Genomic DNA, 21,535 nt, shown 5'->3' on the forward strand with positions numbered 1-21,535 from the left:
CAGAGAGCTCAGTATATTTAGTATTACTTCATCTGGACATGAGCTGGGAAATGGAGGTGCCTGCACAGCACTGACTGTGCTGGGCTGCACTCTTGTCTCAGGGCTGAGCTCTCCCACTGCCAGCCTCTGCGTGGGCCCAGGGCAGCAGGAGCTGTGACTCGGCTGCTCTCACCCTGAAAGCCCCGATGGGGCTGACCCAGGCTCACCACAGGCCCCCCACGCTGTTGTGGACCCTGTAGCTTCACAGCAGTGCCACGAGGAACCGAACGCCTCGAGCGTGGCATCTTCTGCAGCCTGGGGTGGTGTGGGAGCAGGTCCGCTCTGCTGGGCACTCTGCTGGAGATCGGTCCCCTGGGGGTCTTGCACCGAGGGTGGGAAGCAGAGAGCTCTGGGACAGCCAAGCCTTTGAGGAGGGGGTTTTCCCAGAGAAGCCATCTCCATCATTCCTCTGCACTCTCCAGAGCTTGTGCTCAGCTCTGGGTGCCTCCTGGTAAGCTGTGGTGCAGCGTCCAGAGCTGGTGGGGGCATCTCCAGCGCCTGGGGGGTGGGAAAGGCTGCTCTGGGGTCTTGCAGAGTGACCCCATGAGCCTGGGGGCTGCGTGCCTCTTCCCTTGTCACATGAGAGCCAAGCAGGTACCCTGTGCCCTGCCATCCCTCCCTTCCTCGGCTCACCCCACAGATGGGTTCGCCTGCACCCTTTCCTTGCCTGCAAGGATTTCCCTGAAGCGCTGTGAGTGCCGCTGTCCCGTGTTGCTCCGGTGGGTGACACAGTTCCCCGAGCAGCTGAGCCCGTGCCAGCCAGCCCGACAGCACCAACAGTCACAGGGATTAGTGACTGACAGCCTGGCACACTGCGGAGGGGAGGAAATGTCGTGGCGTTTCCCCCTTTTCCCCAGAGCTCGTTCCTGGTGCGTGGCCGTGGGACGGTGCGGCGTGGGTCTGGGGTCCGCAGGGGAGGGCAGCACGCTGCCCGCGTTGCTGCCCGTGGCTGCGGGGCTGGGGCCTTGTTTGCTCAGGCAGGTGCAGTCCCTGTTCAAATCCGCGGGGCCAATGGGAGCTGCGCCGTTCAAACACGCGGCCGTTGGACGCGTGTCCCATGGAAACCCGGCTGCACGGCTGCCTGTCGCTCCCCGCTGACACGGCCGCTCCGCGTTCCTGGGCTAGGCAGGGAGGGCTCCGGTTACCGGCTAATTAGAGGTGTCCTGCCATGGAGCCCAGCAACATGCACAGAGTCTCGCTGTGCACCCGCCAGGCTGACCCCCTGGGAGCTTCCTTCTACCTCACCACCTTCGGTAAGCGCCGAGCCTGCGGCTGGGAAGCAGCGGTGCGCGTGGTGCCGGGGGCTGTGGCCGTGGCCGTGGCATGGGGAGCCGTGGCAGGTCATGGCCACAGCCCGGTGCGGTAGGAGTGGGCTGGGGAGCTGCTCCCCGAAGGTACGAACGCGGAGTGGCAGCCTGCTTGCTTCTGCCTCGCTGAGCGGGAATAATACGTGGCTCCATCCAGCTGGCGAACCGCGGAGCGCCCTGAAACCAAGCTGCAGCCGCCGAGACGCGCTGCAGCGGTCAGCCTTACGCCGAATACCCGAGTCGTTTTGCCTCCTGGATGGGCGCGAGCTGGGGTTGCTGTCTAGGGCTGGCCAGAGCTGCAGCCCTCGTCAGGGCAGAGCCCTGATTTCCTTCTTTGCTCGTTGTGGGTCTTTCTGTGACCGCCTCAGTTTTGCTGCATGGCCTTGAAGCCCGTGGGCAGCGGTGGCTCGGCTGTGCGGGCTGGAGCCGGCCCAGCGATGGCTGGGCTGCGAGCCCTGCACACCCGTCCTGTGAGCGGGTGAGCTTGGCAGCAAATGTCACGGCTGATGCTTGTGGTGTGTGAGGGGTTGTCAGCAGCCGTCTGGCGCAGAGGGAAGCTGGGTGCTGCTTCTTAAGCAGCAGTTTTCTTTCAAAGCTGCTGCTTGTTTCGGCGAGCGGGGCAGGCGGCGTGCGCTGTGCTGGGCTGTTAAAGAGGCTGCAGGGAAGCAGAGAGGGTTTCGTGTGAGTGGAGCAGGGTGTCCCTTCCCTGGGCAGCCAGGGATGCTGCTGCTTCCCCCTGCAGCTTGTGCCAAACTGGGCAGGACAGCCTGGAAGCTGAGATCCTCCTGTCTTTATCTGTAGGACTGATGTGTGCCAATTAGTGTGAGTTTTGCGGTGCCTCTTGGCTCTGTGACCATGTCTGGGCCAAGCATCATCTCTGCAGCCGCGGGTTGACCATCGCTGGTGAGATGTGGAGGTGCGTGCTCTGAGCAGGAGAGCCATGGCAGGGCCAGCACAGCTCTGTCCATGTGTGCGAGCCAGGAGAGGGCCTTCGAAAGGGCTGGTGCCAGCCCTGAGGTTGTAGATGGTGGCCTTGGGGTGCTCTGCCTTGTGCCCACGGGGACCTCCCGCCCGGGCAGTGGTCTGACACTGCTTTCCTCTGCTCAGAATTCCCCCTGCCGTGTGCACCGGTGGTTCTTGGCTGCCCCAGCCAGGGCAAAACCTGCATTTTTTCCTACAATAAATCAGAATAGTGTTTAAGGAGCAGAAACCCATGTTTTCCATTTGTCAGAGATTGTGAGTAAGGAACAGATTTTCCTGCCTGCCGGGTCTGCTCCCAAAGGACACCATTCACTTGTCCCCTCCCCTAGCCTGGCAAACTTCTCTCATGGGTGGGAACCTGTTTGACTACCAGCTTGTGCTGGTTCATACCCGGTTTTGCCCTGTTCTCCTTGTGCCGGCTTTGTTCATCGACATGAATCACCTCGCCTGGCCCCGTGGGGTCCAGCTGGACCGGGCCTGGGCACCCTCCCTGCTGCAGCCCTGCGAGCCTGGCTGAGCCCTGCTCCCTGTGCACTCGGGAGCTGCGGGTGGGTGCTGCTGTGGGACGAGCTGTCTGCTCCTTACTCTCCCTCTGGCCTTTCTCTTCTCGTACTTTTGTCTATATGAGCCTTTATTGAACACAGGTGACCTGGACAAGCGGTGTCAGGGCCTCTCTGCTGAAGCGGTTTCCTTTAGTTCATGCTGGGGATCTATCACAGAATCACAGAATAGTAGGGGTTGGAAGGGACCTCTGTGGGTCATCTAGTCCAACCCTCCTGCCCAAGCAGGGTCACCTACAGCAGGCTGCACAGGACCTTGTCCAGGCGGGGCTGGAATATCTCCAGAGAAGGAGACTCCACAGCCTCCCTGGGCAGCCTGTGCCAGGGCTCCGTCACCCTCAGAGGGAAGAAGTTCTTCCTCGGGTTCAGACGGAACTTCCTGTGCCTCAGTTTGTGCCCAGAAAGAGGTAAACCCAGGGGATAACGTTTCTCCGACCCTCTGCTCTGGGAGCGAGGTGGAGACGCAGCCCAAGTGCTTGCCTGGACAGGGGCTGTGTTTCTGCCCAGGCAGGTCTGGAGGGAGGTTACTGCTCCACGCGTCTGAGAAAATGCGACTGCTGCCGCTGAGCGGGTCTGTCCAAGTGCAGACCTTGGTACAGCAAACCCCTTCCACCAGCTCAGGCTGGGGCCGCTCCTTCCGACGGCAGCTTCCCGCTCTGATCCCGGCCCCGTGCAAGCACTGGAACTGCTGCAAAGGCAGTGAGTGCTCCCCGTGAGCAGGCTGGGACCGCTCCGGGGTCAGACGGGCTGGCTGCAGCGTGCGGTGTGTCCCTTCGTGTGCTTTGGAGACACTTGGGAGCAAATCCACCAGGAGAGAAATGTCATCTGTTCCTCATGGGAAGGAGAGGACCTTTCCCACCGATACTCCCAAATCCTTGCTGCTAGGGGCCAATTTGTGGTGCTTCTGAAAAAGGCAGCACTGCCCATTTTCTCCCTGCCCTCCTCTCTTTGGTGCTGGCGTAGCTTGCGACGCAGCGGCCACGGGCACCGTCCCCGCACCAGAAGCAGCGCTAACGCCCACGAAGCGCGAGGCCACGGTCCCGTCTGACCCGATGCCTCCTTGCGCGGAAGCCTTGGCCCCGGGTGCTGCCCTGGGAGCTGAGCAGCCCCAGCCATCCCCACGCCAGGGCTGGGCGTAGAGCTTCCTCCCCCCGAATTACCCAGCACAAAAGCTTCCTTTCTCCTCCCCAGGGCCCGTTCATTACTGGGCTGACTCCTCGTCACGCTTGGTTAGACGGGGGCATTTTGCTTTGGTGTCGTGACGGTTGTTACATGCTAGCAGTGAAACCGGGAGAGAGTTCCCACAGCATCAGAGATCTGGAGATAGCAGGAGGGTGAAAGTCTCGGTCCAGAAGGCTGGTGTGGCGTGGTGAAGCTGGGGGATGATATTCTCGCTGTTGTAAATCAGTGTTAGCTTCAACAGAGCTGTCCTGATTTACCCCACCTCGCTCTGGTCTTTACTCTCTCACCTTGCTCTCGCTTGCACGTGTGTACGTGCACCTAAAGACAGAATCACAGAATCTCAGAGTGTTTGGGGTTGGCAGGGCCCTCTGTGGGTCCCCCAGCCCAACCCCCTGCCCAAGCAGGGTCACCCAGAGCAGGCTGCACAGCACCGCGTCCAGGCGGGGCTGGAATATCTCCAGAGAAGGAGATTCCACAGCCTCCCTGGGCAGCCTGGGCCAGGGCTCCGGCACCCTCAGAGGGAAGAAGTTCTTCCTCGGGTTCAGCTGGAGCTTCCTCTGCTCCAGTTTGTGCCCGTTGGCCCTTGTCCTGTCTCTGGGCACCACTGCAAAGAGTCTGGCCCCGTCCTCCTGACCCCCACCCTGCAGATATTTGTAAGCATTAATTAGGTCCCCTAAACGCATTTCCACGCGTGCACACAACGGTGCAGATGCGCATGTGGACACACACGTGAGCTGGAGAGAGGTTTGAAAGTTTTCTGTCATTTTTTTTTTTGAGTGAAAAACGAGATACGAGTTCTCTGGATCGCTTCAGGTTAAACAATTCCATGAAGTATCCCCACCCCAGCGAACCTAAGCCCTTGGGTGTGTCTTCTGCAAAATGGAATGTTGGTTTTTAATCTGAAAGAGGTTTAGATGTCTGTAAGTGATGTTTACAAGTTTATTTTGTTTGATGGGTTTAGTAAGCTGGAAAACAAGTGAAAACAGGTTATTTTGCTTTGGACTAAATGAAATGTGCTAGTGATCCTTTCAATCTTTTGATTCTCCGGAAGCATTGGGAAATTTTTAGTTTAGGGTTGGTCTAGAACAACTACACAGATTTCAGACCCTGCATCACCCCTAAAATCTGCACATCCTCTGCAGGCTGGCGGGCGGCTGCTCCCTGGGAACGCCCTCGGGAAGGCGTTCGGAGGGGCAGAGCCCTCCGTGCCCGAGCGGGGCCAGCGAGCCGGGGGCTGGCAGCCGGCAGCGCTTCACCCGGACCCTGGCACACACCCCTGGCTGCGTCGCTGTGCCAGTCTCAGCACTGTGGATGGATTCTGGGACTGCTGCAGGGTCACTAGTGCGTGGGAAAGCGAGTGCATAACTGTAAGTCCGCTGGCAGAGCAGAGCTGCCGCCATGGGGCCCGTGCCCGCGCTCAGCAGGGGTTTACACGCGTGGCTCCCGTGGGTGCTGTCCTCCTGCGCGGGGTCTGTGACCGGCTGGGTTTTCAGTGCTGGGCATCAGTTGCTGGCAGACGGGTCCAGGCAGTGCTGAAAACCACAAACTGCAGCTCCAGACGGGAGGTGGGAGCTCAGGGACCTGGCACAGGCGTTCTGAAGGGCGGTGGGAACTGCAGGCTGGATTTGGAGCTGCGCAAGAGCTGGATTTTATTCTCCGCTCCGCTTCAGAGCGGACAGCGGGCAGTGTGTTCTGCGGCAGTTGTGGACACTGTGTTTGCAGGTGGTGCCTTCGCCTGTCACCAGCCAAGGGCATGTTGGAGATGCTCCTTCCTTCCTTCTTTCTTTAGAAGCAATCCTCCCATGTTGTCCTTGTGCCTCTGCAGAGGGGTTTCGGGATTCGGGGGCCTGTCTGGGCTCCCCTGGCCTTTGTACTCGGGGTTCAGCTGACTCTGTCCCGGATAGACGAGCTCTCGAGCACGGAGGCTGGGTCTGCCCGCACAGTCCACGCTGAGAGCAGTTCTCCAGGAGGGTGTTCAGGCTGAGCTGAGTTATTCTGGTCTGCTCCCTGTGTGTGTGGGACCCTTTCCTGGCTCCATCCCTCCCACCTCCTCTCTCTGCTGAGTCCTCCCTTCCTCTCTCACCTTAGGTAGCATGAAAGGCACTGGTGGGTAGAAATGTTGCCCGTTGGGCTGCTGGCTTGTGCAGGCAGGCTTTGCAGCCGCTGTGAGGGACCACCGGTCCCACGGTGAGCTCTTGCTGCTGTGCTGTGCCGATCCACCTGGGGAGAAGTCTCCTTCTTAAGGGCTGCCTGTGGAGAGGGTCAGGTCCTGGGTCCTCCTCGGACAACTCGGATCAATCTTCTACTCCAACAAAGGTCCTGTCATTTGCTCCAGGTGTCAGATCTTGGCACTTTGAGCTCTCTTCTCTTTTATTGTCTGCCCTGTTGAGGGACAGAAGTGGACGCCCCTGTGCTCTTACTAAGGTCTGCTCTTTTGGCCTGCTAATGGCTTTGATCTCCTCGCTCTGCTCGCGATGACGACGGGCAGCAGGTCCCCTGCAAGGCTTGGCAGGGCTGGCAGCGGGGACCGGCCACCCCGGGCAGGCAGGTCCTGCTTCCTGCCTTGGAGAATGGCTGTGGGTGAGCCAGCACATTGGGAGCGAGGGGGATCTCCATCCAGACCTGCTCCAAAGTAACGTTTCTTTCATGTAGCTCCTCAAGGCTCTCCCCTACCACCATGTCCTCGATCAAAAGCTCTGGGTGCTGCTGTGCAGGGAGCCAGGCACTTCCCCGGAGGTGCTGCGTCACTGGGAGCCGGGGGTCCTGCTCGGTCCCAGCCCTCCCCAGGCTCTGCGCAGAGGGACAGCAGGATGGTGGAGCATTGCTCTTCCCAGGAGGTTGGCTGCTCCTGGCCTCGCTGGCCACCTGACAATTATTCAGTGTCGAAACACAGGACTGAAACCATTCTTGTTTAATCCTAGATTAAAACAAGCATGGACTCCTGCTTTTAGGAGATGACCTGTCTGCTCACCAGCCCGTACTGTCTGGGATCCCCAGGAGGTGCGGGAGGCTGCCGTGTGGGTGCTCTTGCTGTGCCTTGGCTCCTGGGGGCTGGGTTAGTCCTGGTCGCTGCGTCTGCTCTGCTCGGTAACGCCGGCGATGACGACCCGTTGCTGGGTGTGACAGCGAAGGGATTTTCAAGGCTTTCCCATGTCCCCGCTCCGGACAGATGAGGCACGCGGTAGGGCAAGCGGGGAGGAGGCGTGCGTGGAGCGAGGTCCCGCAGCAGCGGGTGGACGAAGCGTGGCAGTGCCGTGGCCTTGGCTGACCCCGTGCTGGCGTGTTCCTGCCACCAAAGGCACCGGCTGCCCTTGGCCTGCGTCCAGCCCGTCTGCAGCTTGGCCTGCTGTCACCTTCGGCAGGGGTGAGAGCCCCTTGCCCGCGCAGAAGCTCAGGGCAGAGGCAAAGGGGAAGTTGGCTGGAGGGGGGCTCTGAGCACGCTGCATCCCTCGGTTAAACGAGGGCTAATTCATCCCGCAGCGACTGTTTCATCTTGGTGCTCCCACTTCCCCTCTGCTGTGGGCTCGTGCCTTCTGCCACCAGCTAAGAAAACAGTAGTCAGGTTTTCCCGGAATGTTTTTGCATCTGGAGCCGTGAGACTTTCTCGGCAGCAGAAGATGTTTCCTCCCGCCTCTGTACCCCTGGTTCGCCAAGCCGTGGCCCCAGGGTGAGGAAGCAGGATGGGTTTGGCCCTGTGCGAGCCTCAGAGCTGCTGGGTCCTGGCACTGCCGAGCACTGGGGCTGGCGGGCGAGTCCTGCCTCCATCATCTCTCCTCTCCTTTCCTCTAGGCCAGCTGAAGCTGTCCATCGAGGTGCAGGGCCGGGTCCTGGTGCTGCATGGTGAGTATCTCCCTGGGAGCACAGCGAGGTGGCCCCAGAGCCGTGGTGGGCTCGTGATGGGGACGGCGCTCCCGTGCCCTTCTGTCAAGCCCTTTGGAGCTGCCTGGCCGCTCTGTGGTACGGTGGTGCGACTCGGGGCACTTTGGTTTAGAGGCCAAACCAAAATTGTGGAGACCTTCATTTCCGGGTGACCATAGTGTGTTTTGCATCTTCTTGTATTAAGTTTTTTGCTTTAACTCCATGAGAAGAGAAAAAAAGACAAATATAATTTGGAAAAGAAAATCTGAAATTCTTTGTCTCCTCTGAAATGTCTTTTACATTGGCCAAAACCATTTGCCAGATTTGCCAGGATTTCCAAATGGTTCGGTTACCTCCAAATGCTGCATTTTTTTTAGCTCCAGAAATACAAAATTGTTTCTGCTGGTCCAGGCTGGGGTGGTTGCCCCTCACACCACGGCATGTCACACTGAGGGCAAGAGATGCTGCTCTTTCTCTGGGGCCTCAGACCTGGCCACCACTGCTGGGTACTGGGGCAGGAAGGTGATGCAGCACCTGGGAAAGCGGCTCCGTCGCAGCCGTGAGGCAGGTCCAAGGAAGTAGCACTGCAGCTTTACTGGCGTGTGTTTGGAAGGTCAGAGTGGGTGTCAGGACTAGCTCTTTTCTTTAGGTGCCGCCTCTCCGGAGACACTTGGGGGGCCCCTTAGGATTGCTCCTCCAGTGAAGGATGTGTGTGTATTGGTCTCCTGGCACAGAGCTCTTTCTACCAGGGTCTCATCAGGGCTTCGTGATACGTTAGTGGTTAAAGAATCAAGGAAAAAGCTGAGAGTTTGAAATGGTCAGAGTGAAAATCCCCTCCCTGTGAGCGGAGCAGGCTCATTGCTGCCCTGGACTTGGGCTCTGTAGGGTGAAAGGAAGCAGGGCCCCGGGACTCCCAGCGCTGTCGGGGAAAGCACCCCTGTCCCAGAGACCTGCCTGGCAGGGCAGGAGGGGTAGAGAAGACTTTCTCTTGAGCAACACCTTGCAGCCCAGCCTCTCCCCTGCCTGGTTGTAAGGAAATGGGGGCAGAGGGTGGCCTGAGCCCGGTGAGGCTGAGCCACACGCAGCCCCTGTTCTCCACTCCGCAGCCGCGACAGCTCGCTGCCCTTTTCCAGCGGTGCAGGCAAGCTCTGTGAAAAAACAGCAGCAGGGAAATGTGGTTGTCTGGCTCCCTCCAAGCTGTGTGTGGTTGTGAGAGTCTGGCACAGGCCTTACCCCACATCCCTCCATTTGGAGCAGCCCCAGCATGAGCTGGGTGCGGGTCACTGTCTGGTGCTGATGCCGTCTCCAAAAGAGGGGCTGGGGAGAGGGAGATGGTTCAGCAAAGAGGTGAGGGTCACTGAGGTCCGGGACCTGATGTCCTGCTGTGTACGCTGGATGTTCAGGGTAGTCACTGTGAGCAGGAGGAGGCTGGGTGAAGCGAGATGATCTGTCTTTTTCATTCTCCACACCAACATCTTTAAACCCCAAGCAGGTCTGGCCTGAGCAGGAAGCTTAGTGGAGCCTGTCATGGAAGAACCTTGCAAACTGCTTCGCAGAGCACCGGAGGGTCTTGCAGAGCCCCTTTCCCCTTGTGCACTGGGGTTTCTTGTCAGATTGACCGTGCTTTTTAGGAACACGTATGTGTGTCTGACTAAGGCAAGGTCACTGCTGCCTTGCTGGGCGTGTTAGGAGTGAGCTTAGCCCTGCTCCGACAGCCCGTCCCGGGCTATCCGGACTCTGCTGCACAGAGGCTGCCTCCAGCCACGCTGCTGGGAAGCACACGGCTCCCGGCTGTCAGCAGCGGTGCGATGCCGAGTCCCTGCTGCCGGGCTGCCATCGGGACGCGGCCGTTGATATTTAATGTGATGATACATTTGGCTCCGGGGCAGGGAGCCCAGAACTGTGTGAAGTCAGGCAAACAAAAAGCAATTTGCCATCCGGACGCTGAACTGCATCTGCTGCCAACCTCACCCACAGACGCTTGTATTTATAGCATGGTTGTGTTAAAGAAAAAAATATCATTAACACCTTCACCTGGTGGTGGGTGCCCAGTGAGACCAGGCTGCCGGGGAGATGTGCGCTGGATCCTTGCAGGGTTGGAGATGGGTTCGGCCCTGCGAGGATGGGGCACTTTGTGGTGTAGGAGGATGCCTTCCCTGCCGCTTTGGGGCTTGACTGTTTCACTTCTTTTCCAGTCATGGAAGCAAAAGGTCTGATAGGAAAGGAGTACCGGACATGTGACTCCTATGTGAAGGTGGGTTCTCCTGGGGCTTTGCTCGGGGAGCTTTGGCTTTCTTGGGGCTCTTGGGGTTGACTCTTCCAAGCATGCTCTGGGCTGCCTGTTCTTTCCCTTTCCTCCTCTGTCCTGCTCTGGCTGAGCACCCACAGCATGCAGGAAGGTGGCTGCTCTCTTGCTCAGTGCTGGAGGGCTCACGGGTTTTGTTGGTGTGGTGTCTGCATGGAGCCAGGGAAGTGGAGGATGGGACCCTGCGAAGGGCTGTGTCAACCGTTCATTGCAAGAGCATCCCACGGGCTGGGGGGGAGGAGCGTGTGGCCAGCACAGCCGGGGCTCTGGGCTCTCCTGGAGGTCCCCTTGGCAGGCTGCTCCCACCGCGGTGTGCACAGCGCAGGGAGCATCTCCCCTGCGTGGGGGCTGCAGGTCGAAGACCAGCCAGCAACGTTCACCTGCCTCAGTCCTTGATTCTTCTGCTCTTTTCCCTCCCTCCCCTGCCCCGAGGAGTTTTGTAACACCATTACGTGACACGCATAGGGTAAAGTGATCTAAACCACCCGTTAGCGCGGGCTCAGCTGGATCTTTGAGGCTTAGCCGTCCATAAAAGTGGCTGTGCTGGTCTCCTGCCACGGCAGCGGCAGAGCTGGCAGCCATGTGCCAGTGCTTGCTTTGAGAGTGCTAACACGCTGCTTGTTTTCCTCCGTAAAGATGTCGATCGTGCCAGATGCTGACTGGAAATGCAGGCAAAAGACGAAGACGGTGCCAGACAGCAAAAATCCTGTCTTCCACGAGCACTTTCTCTTGTGAGTATGCCAGGGCAGAGGTAGCTCTGACCCATCTGTTAGCAGCGTGGTCACACTGAGCGGTGGGGGACCCACGTGGCCGCTGTCCTGGGGCACCCTCTCGAAGCCAAGACCCCGTGTTCGCTTTTGCATTATGATCTGTAATAAACACGCATCATGCATGAGCAGGTCTGCTGCTGAGATGAGGAGTGACAGACGTTATTCTGCTGTTTTTCATAGCTGAAATGCCTTGAACTTTTGGGCAGAGCTCTGCGGAGGCTCACAAAGCTGTCAGCACACAGCATGGCAGCAGCACTCCCGCACAGTTGGACTTTCTTGCTGGGCAGGAGTTGGGCAAACGCACTCCATTTCCTAGACCTTGCGCCTGCAGTAGTATGGGCATCGGTATGAGTGAGGAAGGTAAAAGGATTTCCTGTGGCTACAGCGTGTCTCTGCATGGGAGAGGAGCTGTACGGCTCGTTGTGTTTCGCAGAGCTTGTCCTTGCCAGCTGACCACTCTGTGTCAGCCCTCTGTCCCCACGCAGCATTTAGTCTGACACAGGATGGTTGTTTCAGAGCATGAAATGTGGCTTGTTCCATGCATTTACCCTTTGCTGTTGGATGTGTGTGTCTCTGAAAGATTGTTTTTTCCCCTTAAGGCACCTGAGCGGTGTCCCCAGTGCCTGCCCAGGACAGGTCGCATCCCTTTGCGGTTGTCTGTCGGGAAGGGGTGAATGAGTGCGCCAGTGGCTGCTATGAGGAGGGGGTCGTTTGGGGTGATGCTGCAGTGCTCCGTGCAGAGGATGGAGGAGAAGACCTGGCTCTGAGGAAGGCGAGGGGGCTGTGGCTGCGAGGGCAGCCCCTTGCTGAGCGCTCCTGGGGAAGCTCACGGGCTGTCCCTTCTGCTTGTTACAGCCCAGTGCAAGAGGAGGACGAGCAGAAACGTCTGCTGGTCACGGTCTGGAACCGAGAGAGAAATTCCAGGTAAGGGGCTGCCATCCTGCTGTACAATGCCTTTCAGGAGGGGCTGGCATGGCAGCGAGCCTGCCATCTACTCTGGCCACCCCACGTGAGCTCCCCCAGCACCCGGGGCCTCGAGGGCTGCCCCTGGCCTTGGGGCTGCCCTGCCCGGAGGCTGCAGGTCGGTGAAAGGGGGGAGCTGAGCAGCGGGGCTGGGACTGGGACCTGCTGGCGGGGTCGTTCTCCTGGGCAGCCCGTACTGGTGAGCACCGTGCTCCGTGCCAGCTGGCGGTGAGGAAATCCTGCCCTTGCCGCTCCCTGTCCGCCTTGCTGCTGCTTGGTAGCCATCAGCGGGCCAGCGTTTAAAACTGCTGCTGCTGCTCATGCCTGCACCGCTGGCTAAAGGCCGAGTGGGGCTGGAGCGTGGCTCTGGGCTGAGGACCTTCCCTACCTCTGGTGGCCATGCAGTGAGGGGAAAAGTCCAGCAACAAGGAGTCTTGCACCTTGAGGGCTGTGCTGCCTGCTCAGGCGTCTGCCTCCTCAGCCAACTCCTGCCAGTGGTGGGTGGGCTGGAGATGACCAGGATGCTTCAGCCCAGCTCATCCTTGTCCCTGCTGCAGCCAGGCTGCGTGGTTACACCATGCTTGCTCAAAGCATGGCGAGGGAGGCACATCCTGGGCTGCGCCTGGCTCCTGGCGTGGGCAGGGAGGTTTGCGAGGTCCCCGCAAAGGGGTGCGTGTGGGGAGCTGCTCTCCGGGGAGTTACCAGCAAGAGTGTTCTGACGGTCTCTGGCTCTTCTGCAGACAGAGCGAGCTGATCGGCTGCATGAGCTTCGGCGTGAAGTCCCTCCTGACCCTGGACAAGGTACCTCCGTGCCGGCGTGCAGCGTGTGGGGCTGGGGTCCGACTCTCTCGGGTCGCTGGGTGGATGTGGTGCACCCTCGGGGCAGCAGCAGGCTTCTCCCACCGTGGGACAAAGGTGCTTGGAAGGTGCCCGGGGAGTCCCCATGTCCCATTCCCGGGGATGTGTGATGGTGGGGACGCACTCCGAGGAGGAGGAATCTGCCTGGTTCCCTGTGTTCAGCAGCCAGAGCTTCAGCAGCTGAGGTGGTGGTGGGGAGAGGGCGAATGCAGAGGTCTCGGGCTGTGCCAGAATCCAGCCCGTCTGCTGCGGGTTTGGTCGCAGGACTGGTGCTGCTGCCCCAGCCTGGCTGCTGCTTGCTAACACAGCTTGCACATCAGCTGGGTTTGCCTTTCTGAAGAACCCTGCGAGGCTGCTGCTGGGAACGACTCCTGCCGACCCCCTGAAACACAGAACCGTTTCATCCCTGCTGCCGGTGGTTGGGGATTTCGTCCCTGGATGGCCCTGGTCTGGTGTCGGCACGTCAGAGTATCTCAGCGGGCTCGCAGGCGTTTGTGAAGGTGTTAATGCACCACCTAAGGGGTGGAAATTTACTCCCTAGCAAGAGGTTAGGGAGGAGCTATTTGTGGCAGTGACCTGAGAAGAGGGTAAGAGGAAGCTTGAGCGCGGCCTCCTCTGGAGTTTGGACAAGGGAGATGTCGCTTTTTTATAACAGTGAGGATAATTAGGCAGAGCGGCTCTAAACCGCAGCTCTCCCCAGGAAAAGCCTCTTCTCTGGTCATATTTGGCCTGCCCAGATGTGTTCCCTCCTTGTCGGATTTTGGCAGTGAGTTTCACAAGGTGTGATTGCATGTGGAGAGGATGGAGGGTTCATGTGTGTAGCATCCACGCACAGCATCCTGCTCTGGCAGGGATGGGAGGAGGCTGCTGGAGGTTTGTGGTCCACCGGGGAGCTCAGCTGGGGTTGAGATGGGCTGGTCTTGTCTTCTGGGTGCTGCATGCTGCTGCTGAACATCATCCCTTATCCTCAGTTTCCTCATGGTGGATTTAAAATACTCATTTTAAAACGGGCCCCTTCCTCTGGCTGTTGGAAACGTGGTTCCTGCAACCTCAGCTGGCTCCTGGGCTTGGTCCAGGGTGGTTGGTCCCTCTGGCTTCTGCTGGCTGCCCAGGGAGCGGTGGAGACAGCAGCAGCTCCCTAGAAGAGAGGTGAGCGATTGCCAAGGCCACCTCTGTCCCCTTCGCTGCCCTGGCCACGCGGGTGTGGGGCAGGGGCAAAGGGACCCGTGCTGCGGAGCACCCAGCGCTGCTGAGGGCTGGTCTGGGCATCCTCCTCTGGTGCTGAGGCTGGAGCCGTGTGCTGCCCGCGAGCCTGCTGGCCACTACCAACGCGATACGGACAGTTTTTCTGGAGACTGGCTGGTTTTCTGCACCTTGTCTGCCTCTAAAAACCTAGAAGCTTGTTACTTGATGCTTGGTCCTTCCTTGCAGGGGGGATGGAGTTTTAGCTGTTGCTGTGTCCTAAGAGAAGGGCTCATCGCTGTGCCTCCATGTGCAAACATGTCTGGGCAACCTCTGTGTACTGACCTGGGGCAGCTCCTGCTATGGGACCCCTCTGGGGCTGTGGGAAACCAGACTGGGTTAAATGGGGATGAGTGTCTGCCCCTGCATCGACAGCTTCTTCCCTCCCACCCAGGAGATCAGCGGCTGGTACTATCTCCTCGGGGAGGACCTGGGCAGGACGAAGCACCTGAAGGTGGCTGCGCGGCGGCTGAAGCAGGGCAGAGGTGCGTCTGCCCACTGGGACGTCCCAGGGAGCGTTGGCAAGGTTTGGAAGAGGAGTCAGCCTCGTGTCTGCCCCTGTGCTGGCGAGGAGCAGCCCCCAGCCCCATGGCACCGATGCCCCTATGGGCACTGCTCAGCGCTGTGATGCTCAGTGGGCACCGGCATCCCGAAAGACCCCTGTGGGGGGGGATGCTGACTGGTTCAGCAGGCTCTGCACAGGCACCAAGCTCTCCCCTTCAGCCCTCGCTCCTGCTTATCTGTGGCTGGCTGGGGCTCTGTGAGGACCCCAGCGTTGCAGCCATGTCTCTCCCTCTTCTGTTTTTTCAAAAAAAATGTCTCTTATCTTTTATGGGTGTAACAAGTTCAAGCCATCTTTTGGTTGGCCTTTCGTCATGCTCATTCCTGCCTCTTGGACTTGGGGCTGATCCCATCGCTGGGCTCTGTTTGGCTGCTGGGGTCTGTGCAGGGTGGTGGGCAGCTTGTTCTCCTGCCTTGGTCCTGCTGTGCTGCCAGGGGGTGCAGAGGAGGCCAGGCTGGCGCCGAGCAGGGCTGCCTCAGCCTGGAGGAGATGTGCCCATGACATGTAAAGATCTTATATATAGCGTGCAGATGCAATGTGAAGGGAGAGAGGGATTGTGAGGAGACGTGTGCTGTTGGGCTGATGTGGTCTTTCCTTTTTTTTTGGTTTTTTTTTTTTTTGTTTTTCCTTAGAACCGATGCTGGGAAGCCAGGGTGCAGCGCAGGAAGGCCAGGACGCTGTGACCATGGAGCAGCTGAAGGTAGGTGTGACAGGGCTGTGACCCACCAGGGCTGCAAAGATGTGGGGTTGGGAATGGAGCAGCTGAAGGTAGGTGTGACAAGGCTGTGACCCACCAGGGCTGCAAAGATGTGGGGTTGGGAATGGAGCAGCTGAAGGTAGGTGTGACAGGGCTGTGACCCACCAGGGCTGCAAAGATGTGGGGTTGGGAATGGAGCAGCTGAAGGTAGGTGTGACAAGGCTGTGACCCACCAGGGCTGCAAAGATGTGGGGTTGGGAATGGAGCAGCTGAAGGTAGGTGTGACAGGGCTGTGACCCACCAGGGCTGCAAAGATGTGGGGTTGGGAATGGAGCAGCTGAAGGTAGGTGTGACAGGGCTGTGACCCACCAGGGCTGCGAAGATGTCGGGTTGGGAGCCGGCTGGCAGCGCAGCCTGCAAGGGGGGGTTTCACATGAGCCGAGGGACCGGGTATGAGTGAGGGTGGTGCAGGAGCAGGAACTGTGACAGTCTCCCTGTTGGCACCATGGCTTTATAGGCAATTAGTTATCCCGACTGAGCACTGATTGGCGGAGGTGGGTGATGTGGGTAGTAACCCCACACTCGCTCCCCATTGCCGTACAACAACCTCCTGTTTTTCCAGTATATTGCCACAGAGACAAAGCACCAGCCACTGACTGGGAGCGATGGGGACGGGGCTGGCTGGCTGCCTGCCACACGGCGTCAGCCCCTGGCCGTCTCCATGGACGGGTGCATCTGCTCCCCTCCTCCTTTCAGGGCCGCTTGCTCTGAGAAGGGAAGGGCCCATGGTGGAGCCGCAGTGATTTATAGGCAAGGCAAGGATGGGAAATGGGAACACAAACACATGGCCTGCATCGGAAATTGGGCTCAGCCGGCCCAGTGATTTATCTGTGCCGAATTCCGCTTCGCTGCTTCCCTCAGCTGCATTTTCAGTTATTTGTTTTAAAGCGTAGGATTGAGCAAGACAAACAAAGCCAGCGCCCCTCTCCTCCCTTCCTCTCCGGCAGTCGCCACTGACTTGAAAGATGGTGGCTGGGAAGGAAGACCGGTCCTCCTTCCAGCCCCAGCCCGGCGGCGCGGCGGGCTGGGACAATGCGACCGGAGCGGCCCCCGGCAGTGCCACGATGGCCGCACCGCGCTGCCGGGGCTCCTCGCACGCCCTGCCAGCCTCCCTGGCCCTGCCACCCCAGCTGCCCTGCAAGGGAGCCCGGGGTTTGCCTTCCCTTGAGCCTGTCCTCCCTTTTCCATCCCCGTGTGGGAGCATGGAAGGTGCTTTCTTCTCGACTGCAAGCCCGTCTCCCGGGGCTTGTGCCGCAGCGCAGGCGGTCGGGGCTGCACAGTGCAGACTCGCCGAGTGCTGCTTTGCGCCCCGCTGCTGGCTGGGTTAAGAGTCTCTCTTTGTCTTTAATTCCAAAATTACACCGTGAGTGCAATTCAGTTGACCTCTCTGCTTCCCCCTCCGTGACTCTGTGAGCACAACGCATCGGGACATGCGTATCCTCTGGGTCTGTGCTGCTGAAAACAAACTCTGCTTTTTCTTTTTTTCTTTTTTTCCCCCCCCCCCCCCCAAAATCCCTCTTATCCTTTACGAGTTTAATGAGTGCAAGTCATCTTTTTAATGAAGCGAAGCTCGCACAGCCGGTGCCTGTGAAAAACCGCTTAAACATCCTCAAAGTGTTTGTGAGAACGTGGCAATAACAAAGTGCTCCGTGCGGCCGGAGAATGCCGCGGGAACAAAAGCCACATCAACAGAGCGGGGACTAGGGAATACTAAAGAGTTGACAGGAATTTTAATATAAAACTCTCTCCCTTCCTTGTCAGTTCGGGTTTTCAGGAAGCCCGCTGGCTTATCGTAAAGCGGCATACAGCCCAGGCAGGGGCTGGGGAGGTGAAAGGTGGCTTCCTGCCATTCTTCTCTGGAGCTGGGTTCCCATGGGCGGTCATGCCAGTTTGACTGTGGTTTGTTCCACACGCGTGCGATACGAGGAGATCGGGGTTACGGCTGCTTCGGGGGACTGGATTTTCATGGGCTAAAGGCGAGTTTAGGGTTTCCAGCCATGAACCGCTTCAATGGACTCTGCAAGGTGTGCTCGGAGCGGAGGTACAGGCAGGTCTGTATCCCCCCTGGGGAAAAGCCGTGTGCCAGCGCCTGTGTGCGCGCTGCTGCAAGTCTCGGTTGAGTTTTCGGGTGTCTGTGGGCTTTCTCACCATTTCTGGGCTCTGTGTGCTCTGTTTCTAGGGTGTTGATTTGCTGCTGTTATAGTTTGTAAATGAGAATATTGGGAATATAAGGAGAGCATCTTTGGATAGGTGTCCTGGCTGACCTCCGCCTGTTGCTGCGGTGTGAGTGGGGATCGGGGAGGGGGGGGCAGGCCAGTGATGACAGCGCTAAGCTGCAAGGTGTTCTCTCCAATTTACCACTCATTAGAGGAGAGGCAGGCATGGGAGGCAGCCAAGTCTCTGCCAGGTTGCTACCATCTCTTTTTTAAATTGTTTTAATGTGAATGTATTTGAGAATCAAGCGTTGCTTGAAGCCGGTTACAATCACCGGCGACTTGCTGCATGAGAAATAGATGGCTGTGCCCTGTAAAAGCTGCTGCAAGTCCTTTCAGACCTGCTCGGTGCGCAATGCCAGGCGCTGGTTTTGCTTGTGCAGGTCCCAGTCTGCTGTGCTTTCGAACAGAATTTTCCCTCCATGATCTGGTCTGGGGCTCCCGGCTCATCGTCAGCTTTTCTCTGCCCTCCTGTGCTGATCACGTTGTGCTAAAGCTGCCTCGGGGACGGTGTGTATCGGGAATTGCACAAAGAACCAGTTTAACTAAAAATGCCCGCTTCTTGTCAGGGCTGGCGTGACTGTCTCATGCAGGAATGCTGCTCTGCTTTGTATTAATGACAACCAGCTGTGATTTGTGTCTTAGATTTCCTCAGTTCTCTATTTTGATGATTTCTTCTGTATTTTTTTGGCAAAGTTGTGGGTACAGTGAGCCTCCACAGTGCTGGAGTCTCTCACCACCTTGCCGCTCGCCTTCCAGCTTAGGTCAGATGCTCGTATTTCTTAGTTCTGTGCACAGCGGCAAAACCGACATTCAACTTGCAGTAATGGCCATGGTGGTGGGAGCTGAGGAAAGCGAGCCGTCAGCAGGGAGAAGCTTATATTTAGTGGCTCAGGGAAGGTGTCTCCACTGGTGGTGGAGAAGAGCCAGCCAGCTCGGGGAGAAGGAGTGGGAGAAGCTGTAGGCTGGGAAGTGACCGTGGAGGGAGAGATGCTGCGCTGGCTCCCGAGGTGCCAGTGGTAACGCTTCCGCAGGACTCGGATCCCCTCTGCTTCGTGTTTGAGAAGAGAGGTTGGTTCGAAGGTGCAGATCCATAAGCAGCCTGCTCCCCTGTTTGAAGATCCAGCAGACTCCAGAGAGAAAAATACTCAGCGTAGTGGGACTGGACCCACTTTTCGATCCTGCCAGGCAAAGACAGTTTCTCATTTGAAGACTGATTTCATGCTGAGCAATCAAGCAGGGGCAAGGTGCAGAGAACTGAAAGCGTTTGCCCTCCCGTGTTAAAGGTGCGAGGAACCAGTTCCCCTCCTTGGCAGCTTCTGCTGAATTCCTCATCTCTCTGGCTGTTTGTTCTTGAAATAATACAGGTCGGATGATGGATTTTTTTCTTTTCTTTTCTCTGTCAGTAAAACAAGGATCTTGACAAATGTCTTGGGGGTAATCAGGTATTTACAGGAACTGTCATGCTGAGCTGCTGCTGGAAGCCAGCATCAAAAAATGAATATCATTTTATTAATAAACTCGATGCTTCTTGACTCAGGAGGAGAAATGAGCCTAAATCAACACAGCATCCATCCTCTCCAAGCTCAGCGAGAGAAAACACGCTCACCCCAGCTAACAGGGTGATGCTTACAGAGCCTGCTCCAGCGCAGACGCCTCGCAGACAGGCGTGTGCCGATCCTCACCGCTTCCTCTGGAGCAGAGGAGTGCTGCTATTTCTGTACTGCCCAGCTGGAAACGAAATGTTGAAGTGTCTTGCTTAGAGAAGCCGTGTTAGAAATTGGTGTCAGAGCCAGACTGCCGGGTTTTCCTTTCTTGTGGCCTGTCAGACCTTGCAAGAGTCGCACGTGGAGACTCGTGTGCGCTCAATAAACACTCGCTTTGCGACGTTCCTCTCTGATCCCCAGCCTGATTTTGCATTGCTTTTTAGCACTCTTCCCACCCCGCTTTGGCTGCAGCAGGGGAGAGAGCCGTTGTCCGCGGGGTGCCAGCGTTCGCTGTGGTGGTTCCTTCGGGCTCTGCGACCGCTCCCGGCAGCGCCGTGTGCCTGCATTCCCAAGGGCTGCGGGGCAGTCTGTGTGTGAAGGGGGGGATGCTCGCTCATCCCGTGCCGCGGCTGCTTTCCTACTTAACAGGGTGACTCTGGTGTCTGTCTTCAGATTACGATCCCTCGAGGAAGCGACGGGTTTGGCTTCACAATCTGCTGTGACTCCCCAGTCCGTGTGCAGGCAGTGGACTCCGGTAAGAGATCAGATCATTTTTATCCATCTTGGTTTGAATGAGTGACTCTGTTCCTTTTTAGCTTCCCAGAGCATGTTGAGATTCAGAAGCTCCCCTGCCTTGCAGGGCTCTGGTTACCTCCAAGAAACTTCGCTTAATGAATTCTCAGTTGCCTCTAATGAGGTCAGCGCTGTGTCACTGTTTTGGCAGAGTGTTGCAGTAGTTTGCAGAGATTTTGTTCCTTTCCCTCTCCAACCTGAGAGCTGTCAGGCTGTTTGGGAGACCTACGGAAAGCATCTGTGGCGGGGGTGTCAGGGGCACAGAAGACAGCAGGATCACGGGAGCCCTCGGCTGCCTGACCAGATCCCCTTGCTGCAGACCTGTGGGATGGATTGATGTCTCTGCTGTATCCTGGTGCTCCCCCCTGCACACCAGGAAACGCTGGAAGTTCGTGCAGTAGCTCTGAGAGAGCACTTCTGACTTTGTCCCAGCGCTGTGTGTGCGTGAGTGCCTGCATGTCAGAAGGTGAAGCTCCAGGCTCAGCTGGCCCCACTTCATTTTCAAGTGTGGATGTTAGGGGAAACAGATCTGGGTTTGGAGGAGTGAGTGGTGCAAGCTGTGAAGCTGTGCTCTTTGGGTGTCCACCAGCCCCAGGGCTTCTCCTCCCTGCCATACTCTCAGCTCTCTGTCTGGTGGGTGACTGGCATCTGTCTCTTCTCCGTAGGGGGCCCAGCAGAAAAGGCCGGTCTGCAGCAGCTCGACACGGTGCTGCAGCTGAACGAGCAGCCTGTGGAACACTGGAAATGTGTGGATCTGGCGCATGAAATCCGGTGAGTATTCACCCAAAGCACCAGTGCAGGGGTCTGGGAGAGGCCATTCGAGAAAGCCTGGGGCAGGGGAGCAGGAGCTTTGAGTGGCTACAGGAAGGGGGAGGCTTTGAGTGATGCAGGAGACTGGGAAAGGACTCTCTGGAGTGGAAGAAGAAAGGTTGCAGGGGCTGGGGAGGGCAGGACAGGGGCAGAGGCGTTAGAGGGAGGAAGGACTGCAGGGCTCATGGCTGGCTGGGAGATGTGGGGCGCCTCACTCCCTGCTACTCCATCTCTGACTTGCCCCGTGCCATCTCTTCCAGGAACTGTCCCACGGAGATCATACTGCTGGTCTGGAGGCTCGTCCCGCAGGTCAAGTCAGGACCTGAAGGCATGATCCGCAGATCGTCCTGCAAGTCTGCCTATGACCTCCAGTCGCCACCCAACAAGCGGGAAAAGAACAGCACCGTGCCCCCACGGCCCGAGCAGCGCCGGAGCTGCCACGTACTGTACGATGGGAGCGACGGGCTGGTGCTGAACAGCTGGGAGAGGTACACGGAGATCGGCAAGCTGAGGCAGAACACCATGCCACCGCTGTCCCGGGTCCCCTCTGCCGCGGACCAGAACTACATCATCTTAGCGCCCTTGAACCCGGGAAGCCAGGTAGGGCTGCTCTCCAGCCTCGCGCTCCAGTTACTGCATGTGGCTGTTGGCTGTGCTTGCTGGATCCTCTCTTGGCCGTATCGAGCATCATCTCTAGGTGTTTGCTGGAGCACATACCAGACCTCAGAGCATTTGCTATTTTTCTAAAACACTTACCACCAGGACTGTAGAGCCGGGGTGAATGACCTCCTACCCCCTCCCAGGGCTCACTCAAGGGGTGCGGGTGGAGGGAGCATGTCCACTGCGTCC

The 21,535-nt window shown here is 58.1% G+C and overlaps 1 protein-coding gene across 2 annotated transcripts in view; it reads left to right on the forward strand.

Moving 5' to 3' along the window:
* Positions 1–1,207: 1,207 nt before the first annotated feature.
* The window catches only part of RGS3 (regulator of G protein signaling 3), an 80,646-nt gene continuing 60,318 nt past the window's right edge, over positions 1,208–21,535 (forward strand). The window contains exons 1-11 of one of the 2 annotated variants that reach the window (XM_075439442.1): positions 1,208–1,292; positions 7,859–7,909; positions 10,123–10,181; positions 10,869–10,963; positions 11,858–11,926; positions 12,706–12,766; positions 14,460–14,550; positions 15,260–15,327; positions 19,757–19,838; positions 20,542–20,647; positions 20,947–21,286. In XM_075439442.1, coding sequence (XP_075295557.1) covers positions 1,208–1,292; positions 7,859–7,909; positions 10,123–10,181; positions 10,869–10,963; positions 11,858–11,926; positions 12,706–12,766; positions 14,460–14,550; positions 15,260–15,327; positions 19,757–19,838; positions 20,542–20,647; positions 20,947–21,286 — 1,107 coding nt within the window. Of the gene's footprint in view, positions 1,293–7,858; positions 7,910–10,122; positions 10,182–10,868; positions 10,964–11,857; positions 11,927–12,705; positions 12,767–14,459; positions 14,551–15,259; positions 15,328–17,312; positions 17,436–19,756; positions 19,839–20,541; positions 20,648–20,946; positions 21,287–21,535 lie in introns of those variants that run through there. The other variant, XM_075439443.1, reaches the window with a different exon arrangement.

This window comes from Opisthocomus hoazin, chromosome 19 (genome assembly GCF_030867145.1).
Source record: "Opisthocomus hoazin isolate bOpiHoa1 chromosome 19, bOpiHoa1.hap1, whole genome shotgun sequence".
Taxonomy (NCBI): domain Eukaryota; kingdom Metazoa; phylum Chordata; class Aves; order Opisthocomiformes; family Opisthocomidae; genus Opisthocomus; species Opisthocomus hoazin.